Here is a 23337-nt window from a genome sequence, read left to right on the forward strand (position 1 = left end):
TTGAGAAGAGGTTAGGAAATTCTCTTTCTTTCTTTTTTCTCATTAAGGTACCATTAAAGGAAACGTGCCTAAATTACTAAAGGATGAATTAGATTATTCTGTATAGTTTCATGTTTTAAGAATAATGTTAAGACATAAAGGGAGATAAAAGATTTTACAATGTAAACACTGTATTAGAAAGTGAGATTTGGGTGATATTTAAAAATGTCTAAACTGGATTATAGATCTTGCATATATGTTTTGTTTTTCTACAGTTTTAATGTCAGGTTCTGCTTAAAGGCAGATGGCAAAGGAGCACTTCCCATGAAACTTAGTAAGTATTCTATGGAAAAATTATATTATTTTAATGATGCTGCACACACAGTCTTAAAACATGTTTTAGGGTATTTGAATAGCTACTCAATTAGTTATTTTTTTTATTTGAATGTTTATGCTCAAAGACGTTAAAATTGCAGTGTAATTACTTTGGCCACTCTTAAGCCAATTCAGAAGCAACACATTTCTTTACTGACATTGTGAACAAAATAGCCCACCAAGTGGTAAATACGGCCTTCAGAAAGTTAAGCAGCTACCAGTGTGAGACAAATGAATTCTCAGGGAAATGAGTATCATTGTTTATAAGTCAGTGACCTACTGAGAAGTTTGTATTTTATGTCGTGGAGAAGCCTCAGCAGTCTTGGGAGTAGAGGTGGTTTAGAAATAGAAGGAGAAAAAGTTTGACCGCTAAATGGAACCCATGCCGCAAACTCTAACCTGACTCTTCCCTTCCAGGAAAAGTTTTCTGTGGTCCTGAGAGCAGGCTAGGAGGGTTAAGTGACTGTTGTCGAGATCTGTCGGTGTGTTCGGTGCTAAGGAGTAACAACAAAGCGGGGATAGAGGACTGAGTCTGGTGGGGGGTGTTTGTGCATGAGCGTTCCCACAGGGTGGCGAGGCAAGGCCTCTCTGGGAGGTAAAGGAGGACATGAAGGAGCTAAGGGATGTCTGGAGGAGGGTTCTGCAAAGAGGAAATGGCAGTTCCCAGAGGCCTGAAGCAGGAGCTTGCTTTTTCTCAAAGGGTGGGTGGAGCAGAACTGGAAGCAGAATAACCCTGGGTTTTCACCCAAATTTGGCACGAAGTTCAACATTTAGAGAAAACTTGGAAAGAGATTTGTGGTTTTAAAGGTCTGCACTCTTACCTCCTTTGAGGAAACTGTTTAAAGAACTGAATCTTAGAAGGCTGTAATCTAGCAATTGTGCTTCATACTATTGGCTGCACGTTCATTTTAAGATGATTCGTGACCCAGTCAGCTATGTTGGGTCACTTGCTTCATGAAGGACACATTTATCTGACAGTTCGATCTGCAGCTTCGTTAGAAGTAGGAGTTGCAAGTGATGCAGACTGTTCGTTCATCATGGTCACCAGCATGGCGTAGGGAATGGGTGCCTGTTAGTAGACGTTTCTTACTCGCTATCAGCACGAGTCCTGCTACCTGCACTAGTGGTGGAAGTCTTAATTCATGTGTTTCATTTCTGAACTTCCTCTCCTCGGCTTAAATTAAAGGGAAAAATTTCCCCTCTGATAGTTGTTCTATTACCATAGTTACCTATTGTCTGAATTAATAGATGACATTAATTTGGGGGAGAGCTGGGTTAATTATTTAATTATTAACTATTTATTCAGTATTAATATCTTGTGGTCTCACTAACAATGTCTAGACACTCTTGAATGAATTAGAAGCAAATTATGTCTTAAGGAATAAATATGTATCTCTGTTTACGTGAAAACTCTAGATATTTAGGACAGATGGGTGTCTGTAAAGATTCTGTTGGTTATAAATCCTTTGGTTTATATAGACTTCCAGGTGGAGCTTCTTTTGGATAAACTCAAGCAAAAAGGAGCAATTCGACGAGCACTGTTTCTCCATAACAGGTCCCCGGGTCACTCCAAGAACATGACCATTTCACGAGGGGGACAGATGCAGTGTGAGGAGCTGATAGCATATCTGCGGGTAAGGGGTACTTCCTGCTCCATTGTCTGTTCTTTCTTCTAAGTGATTTTCACTTTCTGTAAAAAATTTTTTTGGTGTTAAATCAAAAGGAAAATATAGAAAAATACATTTGAGGAAATGGGGCTTTTTGAGGAGTCAGACTTGAGTCATGGACTTCTCTTGTCAGGCTGGATATTCCACGTGACCTTGCCACAAAAATGCTACTGAATAAATTATGACATATGTATTTCTTAAACATTGCTGGACTCTCAAGACAGTGGGGAAAAAGAAAAGCAAACTCCAGTCCCCCCTACCCTCTCCCTCAAACAAGCAATCAATTAAAAAAAATCATTGGCTAAACCTGACTTGTGAGTTGTAAGCAAATGTGTGAGCCAGGGTTGCTGGGTGGGATGGAGCCCGGGCAGAGGGCGATCAGTACTCGCAGACACCAGCACAGGGATTCAGACTCGCCTAGGCCTTCTGCAAGCCTGGGGTCTGACCTGAATCCCCTGCATTAGGACCAGACTCTTCCATGAGACTAAAGTGTTCCCAGAACAAAGATGCGCTCTGACTCCAGCGAGAGTAAATGCAAGGCTTCACTGAACAGTCTAATGTGGGTCACATAGGTTAAGGCCAATCAAATAGGAATTCAGTTCTGAAAAAAGTGCTTAATCATATGCGGAAGCAAGCCATTAGAAGAAACGACAAACAACTCTTAGTCTTGCAAAAGCTCGAGAAGTTGAATTATCAGTTACAAAATATAAATGTATATGAAACGTTTAAAGAAATAAAAGATATGTTATTTTGTTTTTTTAAAGATGAGAACATCGGTAAAGACTTAGAAGACTCAACATAATTGATAAGCTCGATTTAGGAGACCTATACAGAATTTGGCGTCTAAAAAAGAATATGAAAGTTGACCATATTTAGGTCATAAAGGAAGTCTGAACAAATTTCTGAAAATTGGAATCATAGAAAATACGCTCTTTGCTTATAGTGCAATTTTTAGAAATCAGTAACAAAGATAGATTGAGAATTAGGAATTGTGATTTTAAATAACTTATGGATCAAGAAGGAGGTCGTATTAGAAATTTATTTAGAAGTGACTCATAATGAAAATATTGCATATCAAAATGTGTAGGATATCCCAGAAGCTTAATGTAAAGGTAGATGGATAACCTTAAATGCTATTTAATTTAACTTTTTTTGTAAATTTCTTTTTTTTTCCGTTAGAGGTACTGGGTATTGAACCCCAGACCTTGTGCACACGGAGGTTGTGTTCTACCACTGAGCTATACCCTCCCCTAAATACTATTTAATTTAAATGAAAGATTGACTAAGAAGAAATTGAAGGAAAAACAAAAAACCTCTACAGAATTAATCATTGAAAAGGGACATGACTACAGATAAAAGAGGAATTAGAATATTATGAACAACTTTGTGCTAACACACAGGAAAACTTAGACAAAATAAAGATATTTTTAGGAAAACATAATACAGCTGTCATATGAGGAAACAGAAAACCTGAACAATCCATTTAACTATATAAACCATTTAAAATTTTGAGCTGGCAGTTAAAAATCTTTACACAAAGAATCATAAAACCTAGATGGTTTTTACAGGCAATATCTACCAAACAGTCAGGAATGAGACATTCCAATATTAAACTCTTTGAATGAATAGAAAAACAGAATATATTTCCAGCTTAGTCTGTGTAGCTAGTGTAGTTGATACCCAGACTGATCAAAGATAATACAAGCAAGGAGAATGTGTGCCCGTCTTACACAAAGACATAGATGTAAAGTTACTACCCAAATGTAAGCAAACTACATCTTAGCAGTTTATTAAAAAAAGATTTTGAAATAGACCAACTTGGATTTATCCTGGGGTGGGTCAACATAAAAAGTATGGAAGTATAACTTAACACATGAATAGACTAAAAACATGACCCTCTTACTTAAGTGCAGGGAAAGTTGTTGATTAAATTAAATAACTGTTCATGATTTGAGGAAACAAGGCAAATACCTTAAGCTGTAACTATAAAGAAATACCATTTTACATTCAGATAAAGTGTGCCAGTACCCATTCAAGATGTGAATTAATGAGAATTTTTACACATTGCTGGTGGCAGTGTAAATTGTTATAAAGACTTTGGAAAACAGTATGGTTTATCTTATAGAGCTGACAGATCTACTTGCTACTGTGTAGCACAGTACATTACAACTTTTTTTTTGATAATAGTAAAAACAAACAAAAACCCCCAAATAATCCAAATAACCATTGACAGAAGAATGGATAAATAAATTGTGGGTTTGTTATATGATGAATATTACTCAACAGTAAAAATTAACCTCGGCTACCCTAGGCAACTGCATGGATGAATCTTAAAAAGAGCGCTGAGTAGAAAGTAAATCACAAGAGTATACGTGATCTCATTTAAAAATAAACAGGAAAAGCAAACTGAAGAACGTACTGTTTAGGGACATAGACACTAGCATAAAACTATTGACAGCAAGCAAGGGAACGGTGAACTTAAAATCCAGGATAGTGATTACCTCTGGAAAGAAGACAAAGGGATGAAAGGAGAAAGCACGTGAGTGGCTTAAGTGATGTGGGTTATGTTCTAGTTATTTATATTGGGTATGTGTATGAGTGCTCATTTTATTGACATGCCTCATATATTTTTGTGTGAATCAAATATTACATTGTAAAACAAAAATGATTAAGGGTTCTTACTGGATAATGATAATCTTATTTTGGGTGCTCTATTCTTATGTAAGCATAGTTTTTCAAATAGTTTGGGTAGAAATGGATCAAGGGATGGATACAGCTGGCTTTGTATTGTGCACTTACGGATTTCTGCAGATAGTTTGATGTCATAGGTTGATGTCATTGTTAATTCAAAGCTCTTCCATTTTTAGGATGAATCTGAATTTAGAGACAAGCTCACTCCGATTACAATTTTTATGGAGTATTGGTTGGATTACAGAACGGCTGCTGATGCAACAGGCTTGCAACCCATTCTTAACCAGTTCACTCCTGCCAACGTCAGTCGACAGGTACCTTACTTTATTAATTTATTATTAATTTTTATACTTTTATCTTTTTTAAAGCCTTACAATTTATATTTTTAGATAACATGAGAGATTGCTTTTATAAAGTTGGGTTTTCAGTCAGAGAATTCAACGGGGAAGGAATCTGGATTTTCAAGGCAGACATATAAAGCCACTCAGAGCTTAGTGATATGCAGAGAAAGACAGGGTTGCAGTTCATATACATTAAACAGTAAAATAATTCAAGGAAAATAACGAAGTGCCAGTTTATTTACTTATATAATATGTCGTCATTATTTGAATTTTTTTTGTTTCCTTTGTATCCTACGTTTGTTTCAACAATGACATTACCTTCTCTTAGTCATCTTTCTTTCTGTATTCTTGGCTTTATTATGTACTCTCATTTCTGTGATAATTATCTACCCCATCATTCTTATAATTGACTTCCCTGTGAAATGGTCCTTCATTTCACTGGTTGTATTACAAACTTTTTTATGGTACTCTCTTTATAAAGTACTGCTGTCTAGTAGAAATATAATGTGAGTCTCATTTGTAATTTTAAATTTACTGGTCAACAATATTAAAAATAAACATTGGAAACTAATTTTAATAATGTGTCTGTATTAGTTTGCTAGGACTACCATAATATAGTACCACAGAATGAGTGGCTTAAATAATACAATTTTATTTTCTTCTTAGGCCTCTCCCGTTGGATTATAGATGGTCATCTTCCCCCTGTGTCCTCACATGGTCTCCTCTCTGTGTTTATGTCCTAATCTCCTCATAAAGCACTAGTCATATTGGATTAGGGCCAACCCTAAAGTTGTCATTTTAATTTAATTACCTTTTTAAAGATCATATTTCCAAATAATCACATTATCAGTGAAATACTTTACTTTCAGTTTTTTACTGTCTTCAAAATCCAGAGTGTATTATAAACTTAAGCATATCTCAATTCAGATGCCAAAGCTTCATCAGAAATATTTTTTCTGTGTTTAGAATTCATAGAATTTACAATTAAAATAGTAGATTCACGTAGGCAAGTTGTTCTAAACTTACTAAAAGTTTTTCAGTAGCAAGAGTTAAGTATCAGTTTTTACATCTCAATTAATTAAAATTAAGTGAAATGTGAAACTCAATTCCCCAGTCACATGAGGTACATTTCAAGTGCTGAAAAGCCACATGTAGCTCACTCGTGGCTACTATATTGGTCAGGGCAGCTCTTGAGTTTCCCTTTCTGCATCCTAATCCTTTGGAGTTAGAGATTTAGTGCTTTCTACAGAAAGGGTGGTTTTTCCCCCCACCTTCCATTTATTCATTCAAATATGTATTAGTTCTTACTCTGTGCGAGGTATTGTATGTAACGGTAGAGATTTAGTTCTCTGTGAAAGGAAGACATTGCTCTGTCTTTTCCATTTCCGAAACTGTCTTTCCTGATAGCATATTTTAACGCTGCAGTTGTAATCCTTTTCCTTCAATGTAGAGTGGTAGGTAGTCAAGTACCCTTTACCATCATTGATTCATATTTCATCATACTTCTCATTCCAAACTTCGGATATTTGTCATTCTAACTGGGACTCTTAATACACACCATACCACGTATGATTAAATCCATTCTTTGTTCCTGAACTAATTTAGTAGTGGTTGTATTTGGTATGACTGATAGAGTTACCTCAAAGTTCTAATGGTCCTGGCCTTTTTTCTCCCTTCTTGAAGTGCATAGCAACTGCTTACATCTAGGTCATTGAATTTGTCTACATGTATTGTTGGGTATCATCCCAATTAAGCTGACAGTTAAGATCTCTATCTTATGATTTTATTTGGGGTAGCTGTACATCCCTTGTGACTTGGAAACATGCAGTCATCTTTTTCTTTCTTTTCTTTTTTTCTTTTAAAGAAAGCTTGTCGCTATTTTTCTCCATTAAATCTTTTCCTCTCCTTTTGTTTGCCTTTGGGCCCGAAGCCTTTTGGATGTTAACAGTAGACAAAACAATAATGGCTTCACCTTCTTTTTCTTTCCTCTTTTCTTTATTTTTATGTTCCTTCCTTCACATCCTACCCAACCTCTTCTGCCTCCTCCCACTATTCTCTCTGTTGGGTTTTCCAGAGTACTCCAGCTGGCACATCTCAGGGTCATATCTAGAGGGAGAAAGATCAGGTCTTTGCTTACTGTACCCATCTCGAATCAGCAAACTAATGCTTCTGGTTCCTTTTTCTTTATCTCTTTCCAAATGGCCATGCAAATGCTGGCCTCATTTTGTCCAGTTTCTGTTCCCTTTGGTTTGCCTGTCTGAATTGCTGCTGTATATCCACAGCTCCTTATTCTTTTACCTTCTGCAGCCATATTTCCATTATGTTGGCAGAGGCATAGTCAGTAATGAGAAATGCTGGAAAGAAGTGTATTTTGCCCAAGATCATACAACTTAGCTTAGCAGCAGCTGATTCAAACTGACCCATCAGTCCTTGAATATTACTTTCTCTTCTGCACTTCATTCCAAATTAATAACAACTTAATTTGAGATAGAACTAAAAGGTTCCAACTAATTGTATTATATCCAATGAATCTTTTTTTCTTCCTTTTCATTCTTAACTGGCTACAGTGATCTATTTATAAATAAGCAGCCTTGATCCCTTTTGCATTCATGTATGTAAAAAAAGTTGACTATATATAAATATATATATGTATGTATGAATTATATCCACCTACATCCATATATATATATATTGATGTACACTGCATATGTGACCTCTGTTGGTATTTACTCACATAGAAAAAAATTAAATGATTTTTTCTAGGCTCATATTCTACTTGACTGTGGTGAAGACAATGTCTGTAAACCCAAACTGGAAGTTTCTGTAGATAGGTAAGTTTTGCTCCAAATAATAGACAGTATAATGAGAGATTTAAATGGAAGAGCACATTTTTCTATTCGAAGTAATAGTAATGAGAATTAGTTATGTTGAAAGATAATGCATGATTTTTAGTAAAGCTATAAATACTGAGCTTTAAAAGAATGTGCATAATATTTTCACTAGTTTCCTAGGTTAACAGATCTGTTTCCATTCAGCATTGAGTTGTGCGTGTCACAAAGTAACATTATATCCTCTTGAAGACACTCTTAACTAAAGGGCTCTGATTACCATTTTATATGATATATAAATTATAGCAAATACTGTAAGTAGCATGACAAGGCATTAATTCAGCTTTTAGGGAAAAAATTCATTTATGGAATTAATAAGTACAAAGGGATATAAAATTACTTCCGCAGTTGAGATGAGTGATATTGATATGCTAGTGGCATCAGTGTTTTCTTTTGCTTCTGAGAAAAGCATTGGATTTGCACCCAGTGTGCTATTTCCAGTTTTCTGTTGGGCCAGTGAAGTAGTCTTAAAATATCTTAAGACACTGTTGAACATGTCAGTGCTTTGAATGGTCGTGCAGTCTTTTTTCATTGTCTAGATTTGTATTAACTTGTAGTGATCAAAAGAAGATCTATATTGGGGACGACAACCCTCTGACCTTGATTGTTAAGGCCCAGAATCAAGGAGAAGGTGCCTATGAAGCTGAGCTCATTGTTTCCATCCCGCCGCAGGCTGACTTCATTGGGGTTGTCCGCAACAGTGAAGTAAGCAAGCTGCCTCTTTAAAAAATCGAAATGCACTCATAGTTCTCATTAACATTAATGAGCTGCATCCCTACTTAGTGTAGGACAGGCTTAGCCGTTCTACCTACAGCTAAATTGCAAGACAATAGAGTGCCTGTCTTACATAATTCCTTTCAAGCCTAATACTTTGCATAATGCATTGATAGGACATTTTAAAATTGCCAGCTAAGTGCCTGAAACAAGGTCAGCTGGATAAAGTGTCTAAGCCTGTCCATCAAATAATGTGTCAGATGTAATATGGTTATATATCTAAATTCCCTAGGGAATCTTTCAGAAACACTTTTACATTTATATGTGGCAACTGTGCATAATTCTGGTTTCTCTCGTACCCCCCATACCTCAGTTAGATGTATTTGCTTTATAAAGCAAGAAAGATAAACATCAACCTGCACGATACTGTCTAGGAACTTTAAAGTCTTATTATGGCTTCTGGTTTTGTTCTGGTCATTAATTTATTTTCCTTTTGATCCTTTTTCTTTGTCTATCCAAGGCCTTAGCGAGACTGTCCTGTGCATTTAAGACAGAAAACCAAACCCGCCAGGTTGTATGTGACCTTGGAAACCCAATGAAGGCTGGAACTCAAGTAAGACATTTTAATTAAATGAATCTTTTTTTTTTGTCTTTTATAGAGAATAGCATATTTTTCTGTGAGTTTGTCCATAGTAAATATTTTTAAATAAATACTTCAAAATAGTGTCTTTAAATTGGTTTTGCTTTAGAATGGAATGATTATCAGAGTTTTGTTTAGATTTGATTAAGATACTAAAGTGATGGGTTGTGCTACTCAATAAGCTACTCTTCAACTTAGCTTTCAGTTTCATAAATGGATGAAACATGGTTTAAACTAAGGACTGAGATGGTAACTTTGATATTTCAAACTAATGCTTTAATGTATCCTCATAGCAACTCTGACAGACACCAAGACTGCCATTCTTAGGTGAGCCAGAATGAGTTCATTAACTAGAAACCTCTGTGGTCATCCTGGTAGGATCAAAGAGCACTGTGGTTGGAGGCTCCCCTTCAGGTGGTGGAGAAGGGGGCCCAGGAGCTTGAGAAGAAGCACTCAGTGGGTCGCTTCTCAAATCCTCCAAAAAGGAAACAAAATACACCTTGTAGAATTCCTAGTATCAAGGGGGAAAAAAAGGCAGTATATTTCATGTTACCTTTTCAATTGAATTTCATTTAATAGTACATGGATATTGGTAATTTGAAGGTCTGTGATAATATGAGACCAAGTATTCCATATCTACCCTTAAACAACATCTCTCCCATTAGAGAAGTTTAAGGGTATAAACTTGCAGTGAGTAGTAAATAAGTCTTAGAGCCCTAATGTGCAGCATAGTGATTATGGACCACAGTACTATATGATCATCATCAAACTTGCTAATAGACTAGATCTTAATTATTCCAGCCACAAAAAAGACAGCTATATAATGCGACAGAGGTGTAGACAGAGGTGTAATTATTGCTACAAGGGTAATTGGATAACATTGTATAAATGTATCAGATCAACACTTTGTACATCTTAAATTTACACAGTTATGTGTCAAATAGATTACAAAAAAAATTCCATCTTCCATTAAATATATCTTCCACTAAAAGTAATTATTATTTCTAGGTGTATGGTCTTTTAGGGAAGAGGGCTTGAACAAAGTACTCAGAGTTGCCTTTTTCACATGTGTATAACAGTGTTTCATGAACAGGTGAACAAACTTTTCACTTTTTCCTGTCCTTGTTCTCTCTCTCTCTCACTCACTCCTTATTCAGTATAGATGCTTCCAGGTTAAACCACGTGGTCTGCCCCGGGCTTTGTAAAGTGGAAGGCAGTTTGTCGAAGTCCCGTAAAAGGGCCATTTTTATGTGTCATTTATATGATCCCCAGGAAGCCTGCTTTCTCTTACTTTGTAGCTCAGCTGTTTTCTTAAAAATAACAGCTTTCTGCCGGCAGAAGGATGTTCGGTGTTGGCTGAGTTGTGAGTGGTGTGGAGAAATTCTGCTTCTGGCCCTACTTCTGTCCTTTTTAGCCAAGTTCTCTCACTCTTGTACACCATCCACTTCTCCCTTCCTGCTCCATTAACACAAGTTCAGGTGTCACTTCCTGTCATCACATCCCTTGTGCGTAACTGCTGTACTTTGATTGGATCAACAAACATTTCCTTCTGCATTTCTCGGAAAGTTAATATGAGTTACTACTATAAGAAGGTAATTAGTTAATATTATATGGAGATAGTAGTGAAGAACAGTTACTATTTTAAGGAGATATAGTTGTGATAAATAATCATTGTTAAAAAGGTTCCATTATGGATTGGCCCAAGTGTCTTAAATAGTAGACTTGATAGATGATGAGACTTAATTGTCTTTGCTCAAGTACTTTCTGTTTTATTGTAAGTTCAAAAAACCCTATTTTATTTATTTTTATTTTTTAGATTTATTTTTAGTGGAGGTACTGGGGATTGAACCCAGTACCTCATGCATACTAGCCATGTACTCTACCATTGAGCTATACCCTCCCCACAAAAACCTTATTTTAGAGCATTCTTTTTCCTTTGGACATTGAATTTGAAATTTTACTAATTAGACATTGTTTTAACTAACATTACCATCTTTTTCTCCTCCTTCAGCTTTTAGCTGGTCTTCGTTTCAGTGTGCACCAGCAATCAGAGATGGATACTTCTGTGAAATTTGATTTACAAATCCAAAGGTATGAAAATAACTTTTTTCCATTTACAATAAATATTGAATAAATATTTGTTGTAAATGTTTTATGCAATATACCTAAAGATTGTAGGGTAGAAGAGACTAAAATTTTAGTACTTAACTACAGCATTTTTAAATCAATATTAACATCTTAAGAATAATTTTATTTTCACTTTTGAGTCTGTAAAACAAAACTAAAAGTTAAATAAAACTTAATCATCTTTTTGGTATTAAGCTAGCAAAAATAATTATTTTGATTTATACAGTTTGTCGTTTCTTTATTGCTTTTAATTTGTTCATTTTTAGTTTCACCGCGTTCGCCGTGTATGATTCTGATGATGACTATGCCCAACTCAGTCCTGAATACGTGTTTTTTCTTTTTCAGCTCCAATCTCTTTGACAAAGTAAGCCCAGTTGTATCTCACAGAGTTGACCTTGCTGTTTTAGCTGCTGTTGAGATAAGAGGGTCAGTATGGTCACCCAGTTGAGTATTTCATTCTCAAGATTTAAATTGCTTTAAAAAGTGGTTACTTCTTAGGCTACTCGCTTCTATTGGGTAGTAGACATCTGTGTTCAGTGGAGGTTTCACTGCAGCTATAGCTTCTATAGAAAGAAAAAGGTCCTAGGTGTGTTCCAAAGCCCCACATGTTTATTTGATAATCCTCTGGAAATAAATCAGACGTGGTGACAACAGCAGGCAGAGAATAAGTTTATTGAACTTTTATGCAAATTGACTTAGTCCACTTATTATATTAGATTCAATAGTTTGCATGTATATGTGCAGGTACACATACACATATAGTTTTTTTTTTTTCTTCTAAATGTGTAGGTTTTCTTTTTCATTAGTTTTCATTTTATTCACTTGGATACAGGGATAAAAATGAACTGACCGTATCATTTTGATATTCATGGTAGGTTTTCTTTGATCATTATTTAGAGTCTCAAGTCCTGATCATATCTTTCTTCCGATTCCAAACTGGGAGCACAAGGAGAACCCTGAGACCGAAGAAGATGTTGGCCCAGTAGTTCAGCACATCTATGAGGTCTGCAGTTGTTGGATGTAACTGATAACATGGTAGCAAGCCAACACAGAGAGGAATGGTTAGGCTACTTAAAAAAAAAGTCTATTTAATTATTATGTAAACTCTGCATAGTTTCAATATGTACCAGAGATTTCTTTGACTTTTTTCCCTAAAGTTCACTCTTTTTAGACTGGTAGCTTCAAGTGGTAAAAGAAAGCAGTTTATACAGATTGTTGTTTAAAACCAATTAGTTCTGCTTGAATACAAGGAATACATCATTGAATATTTTCACTTGGACATTTTTCAATCCTGACTAAAAATTGAAAATGCCTTGAGCAGATCATCAAAATTTTGTCTCTGTAGGAAGAAAATTTTCTATGCCGTCTTATCAGTAACTTTTTTGCGCTTTCCTCCTGTGTTTGTTCTCATGCTGACACACACTGCCCTGCGCAGAGGCAGGTGCTGAGTCTGGTCTCTTCTGCGTAATGATGATCGTGTTGTAATACTGGAGTAGCTATGGAAACTCTGCTGTTATTCAAATCCTGTTGCTTAATGATTCTGAGAGTCAATGTAGGGGAAGGATTATAAAATAATTTTTGCCCAAAGTATTTACATTTTCTTTTCCTCATTAGCTGAGAAACAACGGTCCAAGTTCATTCAGCAAGGCAATGCTAAATCTTCAGTGGCCTTACAAATATAACAATAACACTTTGTTGTACATCCTTCAATATGACATCGATGGGCCAATGAACTGCACTTCAGATATGGAGATCAACCCTTTGAGAATTAAGGTAACGTGCTTGATAGCAGCTCCTTATTCTGATGATATTTTATTGGTTTTCTTTCTAAATCTATAAGAGAAATGCATGAAACAAAACAACTGTTTTAATAATAATCCCATTCTGAAAAATATTTTCATTTATAACCATTACACTATGGATTAAGTTTCTTTGTGTAATGAGTAAGGATGAATTCCATGAAGTCCTAGTGAGCCATTTATTTAGGTAGTGTTTAGTGAGCCTTCGGAGATACTCTTAAGTGACCCAATTTAACTTTGGTTTCATTGCATAGTGGTTTATCTACATGTAATATTGTGTCAGGGGTGCTTGGATGTTGAAATTTTTGTTTTTGGGACAAGCTACAACATTTTATTCTTACCTTTTTTTGACTTACATGACCTAGAAAAATGTCTTTTATGGAATCTGTATACTTTTGGATATACTCATCTCCATCCTAACACATATATTTAGATAAGAAGCTAAAGAAAAATACCATATGGTATCACTCATATGTGGAATCTTAAAAAAAAAAGAAGACACAAATGAACTTATTTACAAAACAGAAACAGACTTACAGACATAAAAAACAAACTTATGGTTACCAGTGGGTAAAAGGGGTGGGAAGGGATAAATTGGGAGTTTGAGATTTGCAGATACTAACTACTGTACATAAAATAGATAAACAATGGGTTTCTTCTATATAGTACAGTGAACTATATCCAATATCTTGTAGTAACCTATAATGAAAAAGAATGTGAAAATGAATATATGTATGTATATGTATAACTGAAACATTATGCTGTACACCGGAAATTGACACAACATTGTAAATTGACTGTACTACAGTAAAAAAAAAAATTTTTTTAAAGAAGCCATTGCACAGTTTGGACTAAGGAAAGTCAAGAAAACAAAACAAAAACCATACACTCATGATTGACACACATCACAGATGTACAGCATGAAATTTCAAGCTGTTTCTATGTATTTTATCAGTTTCCCCTCTAGCTATGCGAGGGGAGAAAATGATGGCCAGGCTGAGGAAACTTTTTCCCATATATTAAGGACTCCAATCTTTATTTTCTGTGCTTATTTTTTGTCTTATTCTAAGTGATGAATTTTCTGTGGAACCAAATTTTCAGTTACTATATTTTAATCACTTATAACAGTTTATGCCAACATGTCAATGCGAAATGTTTTCCATTGTTATTTACCACCAGTTTATTAATGTGATCTTAGATCTCAAATTTGCAAACAACGGAAAAGAATGACACATTTGGTGGGCAGGGTGACCGGAACCATCTCATCACTAAGCGGGATCTCACCCCCAGTGACGGAGATGTTCACACTTTGGTAAGTGCCATTTCAACAACAGGCACTTTAAATATTTTTAAAATACGTGATTATAGAACTGATGCCAAAGAACATTTCAGAAATAACAACAGCTGTGCTGGAAAGATCTCCATATATTTTTATACCATTCACTCCTCTTGCTTTCCTTGTTCCCAATCGAATTAATGCCACATTTTCTTCAAATGATCTACCTTTGTAGATTGCTAATAAAATGTGTTATGTTCAGCTTATTTTTCTGACTGCACTCCTTTAACTGACCTCTTTCTTGGCCTCACCCTAATCTTTGAGGCTTATGTTCAATACTGCAGGAAAAACCCAGAAGGCTTCAACAAAAATGTATTACAAGAATAATTAGCCTTATGATCCACTTTTGTTGAGTCTGTCTAATGACTATAATGTTGTAAAGGCGCTTATCATTTAAGTTTTTAAAATTGAGCAGATATGCCAACCATCAGCTAGCGGAGAACCTGGCATAGTTTTTGATCATTAGCCATCACCAGTTACTTTCACGTCTCCAGATTCCATGGTTCTTCTTATTTCACATTCAGTTCAACTGCTCAGTGACTTTGTGGCAGAATTAATCAGTTCTTCCTTTGTGAAACACCCCTCTTTCCCTACTAGGACACTACTCTCTTTTGGTTCTCCAAGGACCAGAAATGGCCGCTTCTTAGAAATCTCCGTTTCTAGAACTCTAAGCTCAGTAGAGTATTCTGGGGCTCAGATCTCAGATTTCTTGTCCCCTCCACCTACAGTCTCATTAGATCTGTGCTGTCCAGTATTGTAGATGCGTTTTATTTAATTTTTTTTTCTTGGTTAATTGCACTGGCTAGAACCTTCAGAACCGTGTTGAATAGAACTGTCATCAGTTGGCATTGTCGTCTGGTTCCTGATCTTAGGAGAAAAGCACCCCTTCTTTCACCAGCACATGTGGTGTTAGCTGTGGGCCTTTCATAGATGCTCTTTATCAGATCAAGGACATTTGCTTCTATTTCTCGTTGTCAACTGAAGGTATCACTGACTAGATAGCACCGTTGTGAGGTATATACATGTGACATGCCTGATGCAGTTTGACTGGCACATAGAAGGTGGTGAATATTTGTTACCTTTGCCTCCAGGTTATTGATAAAAACACTGAATGTGGCAAAGACTATTAACATGCCACCTGATTTCTAGTGTTTGACTTGGAATAACTATTAAAGATTCACTCTGTTTCTTTTTCTGTTCCACAGGCATGTTGTGATCTGATTTTCATGTCTTAAAATCACCATGCTCTGGGTTTGCCTGAAGATTGTTGAGTTCTAGCTATAAAAATAAATATTTTAATATTATAGATCTTATCCTTTTATCAGATCACATTAAAACCACCCCCCTCATAACAAGAAGATCCTTGTACAGACTCAACTGTTAGCCTGTTTATTTTATTAGGTTTGTTTGGGGGAGGTAATTAGGTTTTGTTTATTTATTTAACAGAGGTACTGAGGATTGAACCCAGGACTGCATGCATGCTAGGCATGCACTCTACCACTGAGCTATACCCTCCCCTCCTGCTCATTTTACACATTGTTGCTATAAGGCAGGAGAATCTGGAATCATCTCTTTAGCCTTCATAAAAAACAAGTCAAGTGTCTAATTTTCATATGTTGAAGAGATGATAGAATGACCTTTTCTTTTAAGTAAGTAAGTTTTTTTGGCAGGGCTGTGGAATTGCTGAATGCTTGAAGATTGTCTGCCAGGTGGGGCGACTAGACAGAGGAAAGAGTGCGATCCTGTATGTAAAGTCTCTGCTGTGGACTGAGACCTTTATGAATGTAAGTGGACAGATGCGGCATTCAGCAATCTTACCCATTTTTTCAAAGAAATAAAAAAGGCCTGACATCTAGGAAATCATTTTATTGTTACTTTACACAGAAGGAAAACCAGAATCACTCATATTCTCTGAAGTCATCTGCTTCATTCAATGTCATAGAGTTTCCTTATAAGAACCTTCCAATTGAGGACCTCTTCAACTCTACATTAGTAAGTCATTGATTTGGAGAACTGGAATAGATGCGCTCATTTCAATACCATGGATATTTTTAAATTTTATTTTGAATAATGGCAGTCTAACTGTTTTGATAATGTAAAGCAGTTGAGTTATTTGAGTGGATTATTACCTAATTTAATAATACTCTTTTACTCCCCCATCCCAGAATTATTAAAGGTAGACTTTTACTTTAACATCTTATCCTATTTAAGACTCTAAGCATATACTAAATTTCATGGGGGAAAATTTGGGAAATTTCTCCCCACAAAGTTCGAAACGCTGAAATTAACTGCACTAAGTGAGGGCATTTTAAAGATCTTTAATTTGAGGATGAAAATGGGGCCAACACATCATAAACTGGGGTGGATTATTTGAAAATCATTTCAGAGGCAGCCAGAGGTTAAGCTGTTCAGAGTTGTGTGTGTGTGTATGCTACTGATACAAAATATATGATCAAAAATTATCATATACAAGAAAAGAAAATAATGTAACGTTAAAATAAAATATAATAGACATTCAGATATTTGTTGGATGATTCAGTGAACTATTTTTAAAACTCAAGAACTTTTTCCCCCAACAGGTTACCACTAATGTCACCTGGGGCATTCAGCCAGCACCCATGCCTGTGCCTGTGTGGGTGATCATTTTAGCAGTTCTAGCAGGATTGTTGTTACTGGCTGTTTTGGTATTTGTCATGTACAGGGTAAGTCATGGACTTAAGAAGAGAGGGAGGGAGGGGAAGCAGAAGAAAAGGAGAAGGGAGGGAGGAAAGGAAGGAAAACTGGAAAAGAAGGGAGGGAACGAAGAAAGAGACCTTTAATGATGATGCACGATGAGCATTCCATATCATTTGAAGGAAGAAAAACTGTACTAGTGCCCTTTAAAATGTCTTGGTCGTAATACGGCCCCTCAGAATACTTCTAATATTCTTCATTGATGTGGCAGTAACGTTAGTTTTTCTTCAACTGACAGATGGGCTTTTTTAAACGTGTCCGGCCGCCTCAAGAAGAACAAGAAAGGGAACAGCTTCAGCCTCATGAAAATGGGGAAGGAAACTCAGAAACTTAACTGTAATTTTTAAGTGATGCTTCATCCTGACCCACTAGAAGTAACCACTTCACTATAGATTTTGATTTCCTTCATGAGGAATGAAATTCCAAGACTGTACTGCTGATGGTGCCCATTGGTATTAACCACAAAGTGAGAGCAATATTTGTCGACCTTTTCATTATGATTAAGTTCAGACACACATTTAATACACACCCACTGACTTGTGTTTTTAGGTATTTAAATAATAACATTTTAAGTGATAGCTCTTCTTCAGTGTACATAGGACAGGTAGTGCCTGAGTTACCACTTTATATAAAATAGTACCTCCTACAATTATTGTTTCTGATTTTGTATGTTGCATTTTGTTTGTTGTTGTTTTTGTTGTTTTAAAGCAATCTAAATTTGGACCTTAGGATCCACATCTTTTGTACAGATACTTAATGTTAATTAATACACATTACACTACAATTGAGTTTTCAAGCTACCTTTTTACCTGCATAACGTTGGATTTTAATATTCCCTACGTGGTGGAACTTTAAGAAAAAGAGAAGTACGATCCCATTTAAACTCTTTCCTGTAATAGCAAAGGTACAGTTTTTTTGTTTGTTTTAATATGAAGTCTGGGGACAATTGCTATTAAATTTTTATTTATATTTTTATCCACAATCCATTTTATTGCATTTTATTTTGTACGAGTTTAAGTTCTCTTTCAAATCCTTCAAGTCAACTTATGCTAAAAATTAGTTCTATTATCAAAAAAATGCCTCTTTTGTATAATAGTTTAATTTCTGCCAAACATCGTGATGCTTAAAGCCATATGGAGTTAGAAATCATTTCCAAAGTATGTTTATTCCATTGCATTTGTCTGGCTATATATAATACCAAAAAAAAAAAGCATTTAAATTAAAAGGCTACATTTGTAGTTCTTTGATAGAGTTGCTTATTAACAGTTTGTTCTTCAATTACAGCAAGAGTTTTTAGTTGGGATTAATTTATTTTCCTCCTATATATGTGTTTTCCCTTACATTTCCAAAACTGTTACTGAGAATGTGTCAAGATCATAGAGGAAGTTTTACAACTTACAGGAACCTGCACTCAACCTCCCAACCCCACGAGAAATGTGTGCAATTGACATTCTTAAAGCAGCTCAGTGGTTTACTTCTAGCAATAGCGTGATGCTACTCAGGTGGACATTATCTCGGTTTAAGCAAGGCGTAACATGAAAAACCAGTCTGAGTGATCAAAACCACTTCTTAAAGGTTATTTTATAAGCAACTCAAGTTATTGGAAACCTTTTAAAACTTTCTTAGGTTTATTAACATAAATTACTTTTCTAGGATCTTTTAATAAAAGCTGTAGAGGTGGCAAGTGGTAGTTTTATAAGCCTGTGGGGTGTTGAATCTTTTAGAGGATTATGTGAATTATTCACAGTTCCTCAAGGCCTGAGGATAACGATTAATTATGCCTATTTTTGTGCAATTACATCATGTTGTGCATTAAAGATTGAGAGTTTAATAGCTTTTTAATCGTTGTCTTCATTAGGCAATGATAAATATTTCCCTTAAATAATTGAATATTTTGCTATGTTTTAAAAATAATGAAATTTATCTTGCAATGTCTTGTGTTATAACTCCTTATGCAAGCGGCTAAGCTAGAACATATTCATAAAATAGAGGCGCGTGTAGGTGAGTTATACAAGTTAGAACATATACAAGACCCTATATTTAGCTTTAGTGATTTTCAAAATTAATAGGTATTGTAATATAGATTTTATTAGTAGCTTAAAAGGTCTTAGTCATATTCAGTAAGTATTTTTATTACCAATAAATTTGAAGTTTTTTAAGGAAAAAGTATTTTTATCTTAGGGCCTGCCACCAGATAGTCACTAAGTTGGTCTCTTAACAATGTTAACCCTACCTGTTTTCCCACCTAATAGCAGTCATTCCTGAAAATTATCTGTTAGATAGAAAGTCACTCTTTCCAAATATGTTACTATTTGTTTTTGCACAATCTATTCCTCTTACGATGCCCTCTTATCTCAAGGTACAATCTCTTATGGGAGATTGAAGGAGGAGCCTAGACAGCTTAGTTGGGAGAGCATTAGCGTAGAGGCAACTGGAGGATGTTACATGGAAATTAACATAATGTTTTAAATTGCTTTTATGAAATGTAGTTTCAAGCAATAGTATTTTCTTTTTAAAAAAGTGAAGATTTAATATCTCACAAAAGTATGATCGGAGTATGATTTAAAAACCTAGTCTTTGATGAGAATATTTGGGAAAATGTTGCGATTCTTGTTACCCTAAAGTAGCATGTGAATGTTCTGGTTAAAACATCAAAAAATAGTCACTGCCGTGTTTGTGATTTTTTTTTGATAATTGAAATCCATTTTGAGTGTAAAATTCTTATAATCTGATTCAGTTTAAGAAAACACATATGGTTGGGGTCAGATAATATTTGAAACAGTTGATATTGATAAGACATATTGATACTGTTGTTGATTTCTTATATAAGCATTTGTTTCAGAATTGCTATTTTGGGAAATATTTGTGTGAAGGCTGCCCTTTCCTTTTCTTCCCTTTACCTTTTTCTTGTGATTAGTGATTATTGTAATTCTGATTAAGTTCTTAATACTGAGGTGGAGAACAATTAATCAAATATTAGTGCCACAGTTCTACCTGTGTTACAAAACTAGTTATTCATAGTAAATTCTCATTAATACTTTATATTTATATAAAGAGAAAATTCCAGTATTAGTTAAAGAGACTATACTGACTTCTTTAATGAAGGCTGTGAAAGATTTTTGATAGTGAATCATGATCCTAGGAGAGAGATTTATGTGGCAAAGGCATGTAATAGATCAGCTGATTTTTTTAATAAGGCAAATCTGCAAGTTGGTAAACGTTCCTTTGTTGCAGAATGTAGTGCTGAGCTTGGTGAAGAGTAAGTCATTCTTGGAATACTTGTATGTGACTGTTGCCTATTTCAGTGTCACCATGTTTGTGTTCTTGGATAGCTTGTATATGTGATGTTTGATTAATAAGGAAAAAAATGTAAAATTTGGAAATTGAACATAGTATCTCCAAAATCATGAATGAAATGACTTGATAGTGTTTTGGAGAGTATCCCTTTTAACTTGTTGGTAGGCTAGTTTGAATGATGAACCTATGGACATGTAGCATGCATATATGCTTGTATTTCCTTGTAATTTCTGGTATATAATGAACTTCTTGGGAGAGGTACTGAATCTTTGATTTTTGTTGTCATTCATCTCAAGTGCAATATAACAATATAACCAAACCTAGATAATTTCAAAGTCATTCTTAATTTAGTAAACCTAATCTAAAGGGAGATTTGTTAGTATTTTTGTTAGCAGGAAGGAGTGATTTTGCTATGGATATACAAATGAAGTTACTTACCCTTAAAAGGTCTGTTACACACTTTATTTCAGGTTGGCAGTGAACTGTTCCCTGCTGGTTTTTAAACACTTCATGGTATCTTAAAGTAACTGTGTATGTCAATTAATTTGCTACCTAAGTAACATAGAAAGTAATTTTCTTTGTGTAGCTCTCTTGTGATCACCCACATTGGGTTAGACATAAAAGAGTGTGTCCTAAAATTTGTCATTTGCTAACTTGATTTGAGTTAGTGAAAACTGGTTCAGTGTTCTGCTTAGTTTCCAGTGTGTAACTTGTGTCTGTTCAATAAAAACTTGATCATATGGTGCCACTTTTGTGCATGGACTTTATATTTTCCTTCTATGCTGTTGTTTTGCTTTGTTTTTTAATCATATGAGCCAGCAGTAATGCACTAAAAGGATGACCTCAAAGAGGTGACATAACTCTCTAAAAGTCCAAATTCTTAAGTCCAATTCTGGAAGCTCAGCAAACCCCAAAAAGGATAATTGCAAATAACACCATCTGTGCAGGTCATGGTCAAATTGCTAAAAACCACAAGTTGGAAGGGGTTGACCTCACCCTCTTCATGCTGTTAACTATGCCCAGAGGGTTCATGACTTGTCCGAAGCAGTAACTGGCAGGATTGGGACTAAAGCTTACCTATTCAAACACCTAGTCCAGTGAGCTTTCTGCTGTGCAACACTGCCTGGATTGCTAGTCACAGTTTATAAACTAGATTCGTCTGAGTATCAGTTGGTGCACCACCAATGCTTTTCCAATTGCAGTTGACTCTTGAGCAGCAGAGTTTGAACTGCATGGGTCCATCTCTACGTGGATTTTTTCAGCAGTAAATAGTTATACTGCCTGAGCCTTGCTTGGTTGAATCCCTAAATGTGGAATTTTGGACACGGAGGAGCCACGGATACAGAGGGCCAACTGTAAATTACACTGGGGTTTTCAACTGCGCCAGAGGGTCGTAGCCCCTAACCTGTGTGTTCAAGGGTCAACGGTAATATTTTGACTCACTTTCTAAACTGTTCTGAACTGCCTGGAGAGTTATATAGTTAGATTCCCTTTTATACTCAGGTTTACTTTGCTTGTTGGACTCATTTGCTGAAGCATAACAAATGTATAAATTGGTCTTGTTTTAATAAAAAGAGGACTTAGATTCTGAATTTGAACTTTACACAGTAACTTACCTTCATGTTATTAAAATAACAATTTGTTTCAAAGTAAATCTCAAAGATTTTCTTTCTACACCATTTCTTAGATATTAGAGTGTTGAAATGGAATCTTTAGGGATTACTTTTTAGACAGTCTTGTATTCAGAATATTAATTTGTTATTACAAAGTTACAAAAAGCACTAAGTGATGTGTAAATGTAGTAGTAGTTAATTTGAAGACTTACACTCTCCACTTTAGTAACAGAAATGATTCTTGATCTTGGGGAGGGTATATGGTAAGTTTACCATAGGAGGCAGGAAAGTTCTGGTGGCTTATAATTGTTCTCATCTTTGAACAGTGCAGTTAAAGTTCTTTTTGAGATTATGAGTTATCTGCTCCCAACATACCATGGCAAGACAAGCGTATGGTAATAATTATAGACATTCTAGTTCAAAAAAGGGAAAAAATACAAAGAAAAAGAAGTCGCTAGTCCCAAGCAATTACAAAATCCAGCTGAGCAAACTACATTTGGTTTCAAAGTCTGTAAACAATTCTCTGTGGCTCGTGATTTCTCCTGAGGTTCTCTTTTTTCCCTATGAAACATAGCACATGTTTGCAAATCAGTAGTATTATCAGTTTGTTTCTACGGGCAAAATTATGTGGGTTCAATATGCTTCTTCATTTTGTACACTACCCCTTTAGACCTAACTCGCAGTGTTTCTGCTGATATAAAATTAAGAAGAACTTTGTGGATCTCTTGTGTATGTCAAAGATACTCACTCTGTTAGACCAGAGGCTACTCCACAGAGCTTTCTCAAATAATCTCATCTCTACTTTTGCCTTCTGTTGAGGTATCTGAGGGGAATCTATGAGTCACATACAATCTCTTCAAAGAAAAAATTTTGAGATATTAGCAAAAGTTTGTACAGTCTCTGTGTTCTCTCAAGAGTAAACTCTCTTGAAAATAAATCTCTTAATTTTAGCATCTTCTGCAATCTAGATATGTTGAAAATTTCCCAAATCACAAAGTCCTGGTTTCTTGTGTTCTCTTTTTTAAAGATTCGTATCTATTTAATGAATTTAGATACTTAATGTCAAGACACACAAAAGTGAGGTCGGAGGGCTTGGCACATTGGCAGCCCCTCAGCAGTCTTGTCCCTAAAACAATC

General features: G+C 35.4%; 1 protein-coding gene across 3 annotated transcripts in view; it reads left to right on the forward strand.

Moving 5' to 3' along the window:
• ITGAV (integrin subunit alpha V) overlaps positions 1-21335 on the forward strand; it is a 77765-nt gene extending 56430 nt beyond the window's left edge. For all 3 annotated transcript variants that reach the window (XM_014563032.2, XM_006189240.2, XM_032479882.1), the window contains 15 exons: positions 255-313; positions 1834-1988; positions 4889-5026; positions 7817-7884; positions 8499-8646; positions 9176-9268; positions 11307-11386; positions 11768-11848; positions 12320-12425; positions 13037-13195; positions 14420-14533; positions 16228-16341; positions 16442-16549; positions 17137-17259; positions 17529-21335. In XM_014563032.2, the coding sequence (XP_014418518.2) occupies positions 255-313; positions 1834-1988; positions 4889-5026; positions 7817-7884; positions 8499-8646; positions 9176-9268; positions 11307-11386; positions 11768-11848; positions 12320-12425; positions 13037-13195; positions 14420-14533; positions 16228-16341; positions 16442-16549; positions 17137-17259; positions 17529-17624 (1642 nt within the window). In that variant the 3' untranslated portion in view covers positions 17625-21335. The remainder of the gene's footprint in view (positions 1-254; positions 314-1833; positions 1989-4888; positions 5027-7816; positions 7885-8498; positions 8647-9175; positions 9269-11306; positions 11387-11767; positions 11849-12319; positions 12426-13036; positions 13196-14419; positions 14534-16227; positions 16342-16441; positions 16550-17136; positions 17260-17528) is intronic.
• The last annotated feature ends 2002 nt before the right edge of the window (positions 21336-23337 follow it).

Source organism: Camelus ferus, chromosome 5, assembly GCF_009834535.1.
Source record: "Camelus ferus isolate YT-003-E chromosome 5, BCGSAC_Cfer_1.0, whole genome shotgun sequence".
Classification (NCBI taxonomy): domain Eukaryota; kingdom Metazoa; phylum Chordata; class Mammalia; order Artiodactyla; family Camelidae; genus Camelus; species Camelus ferus.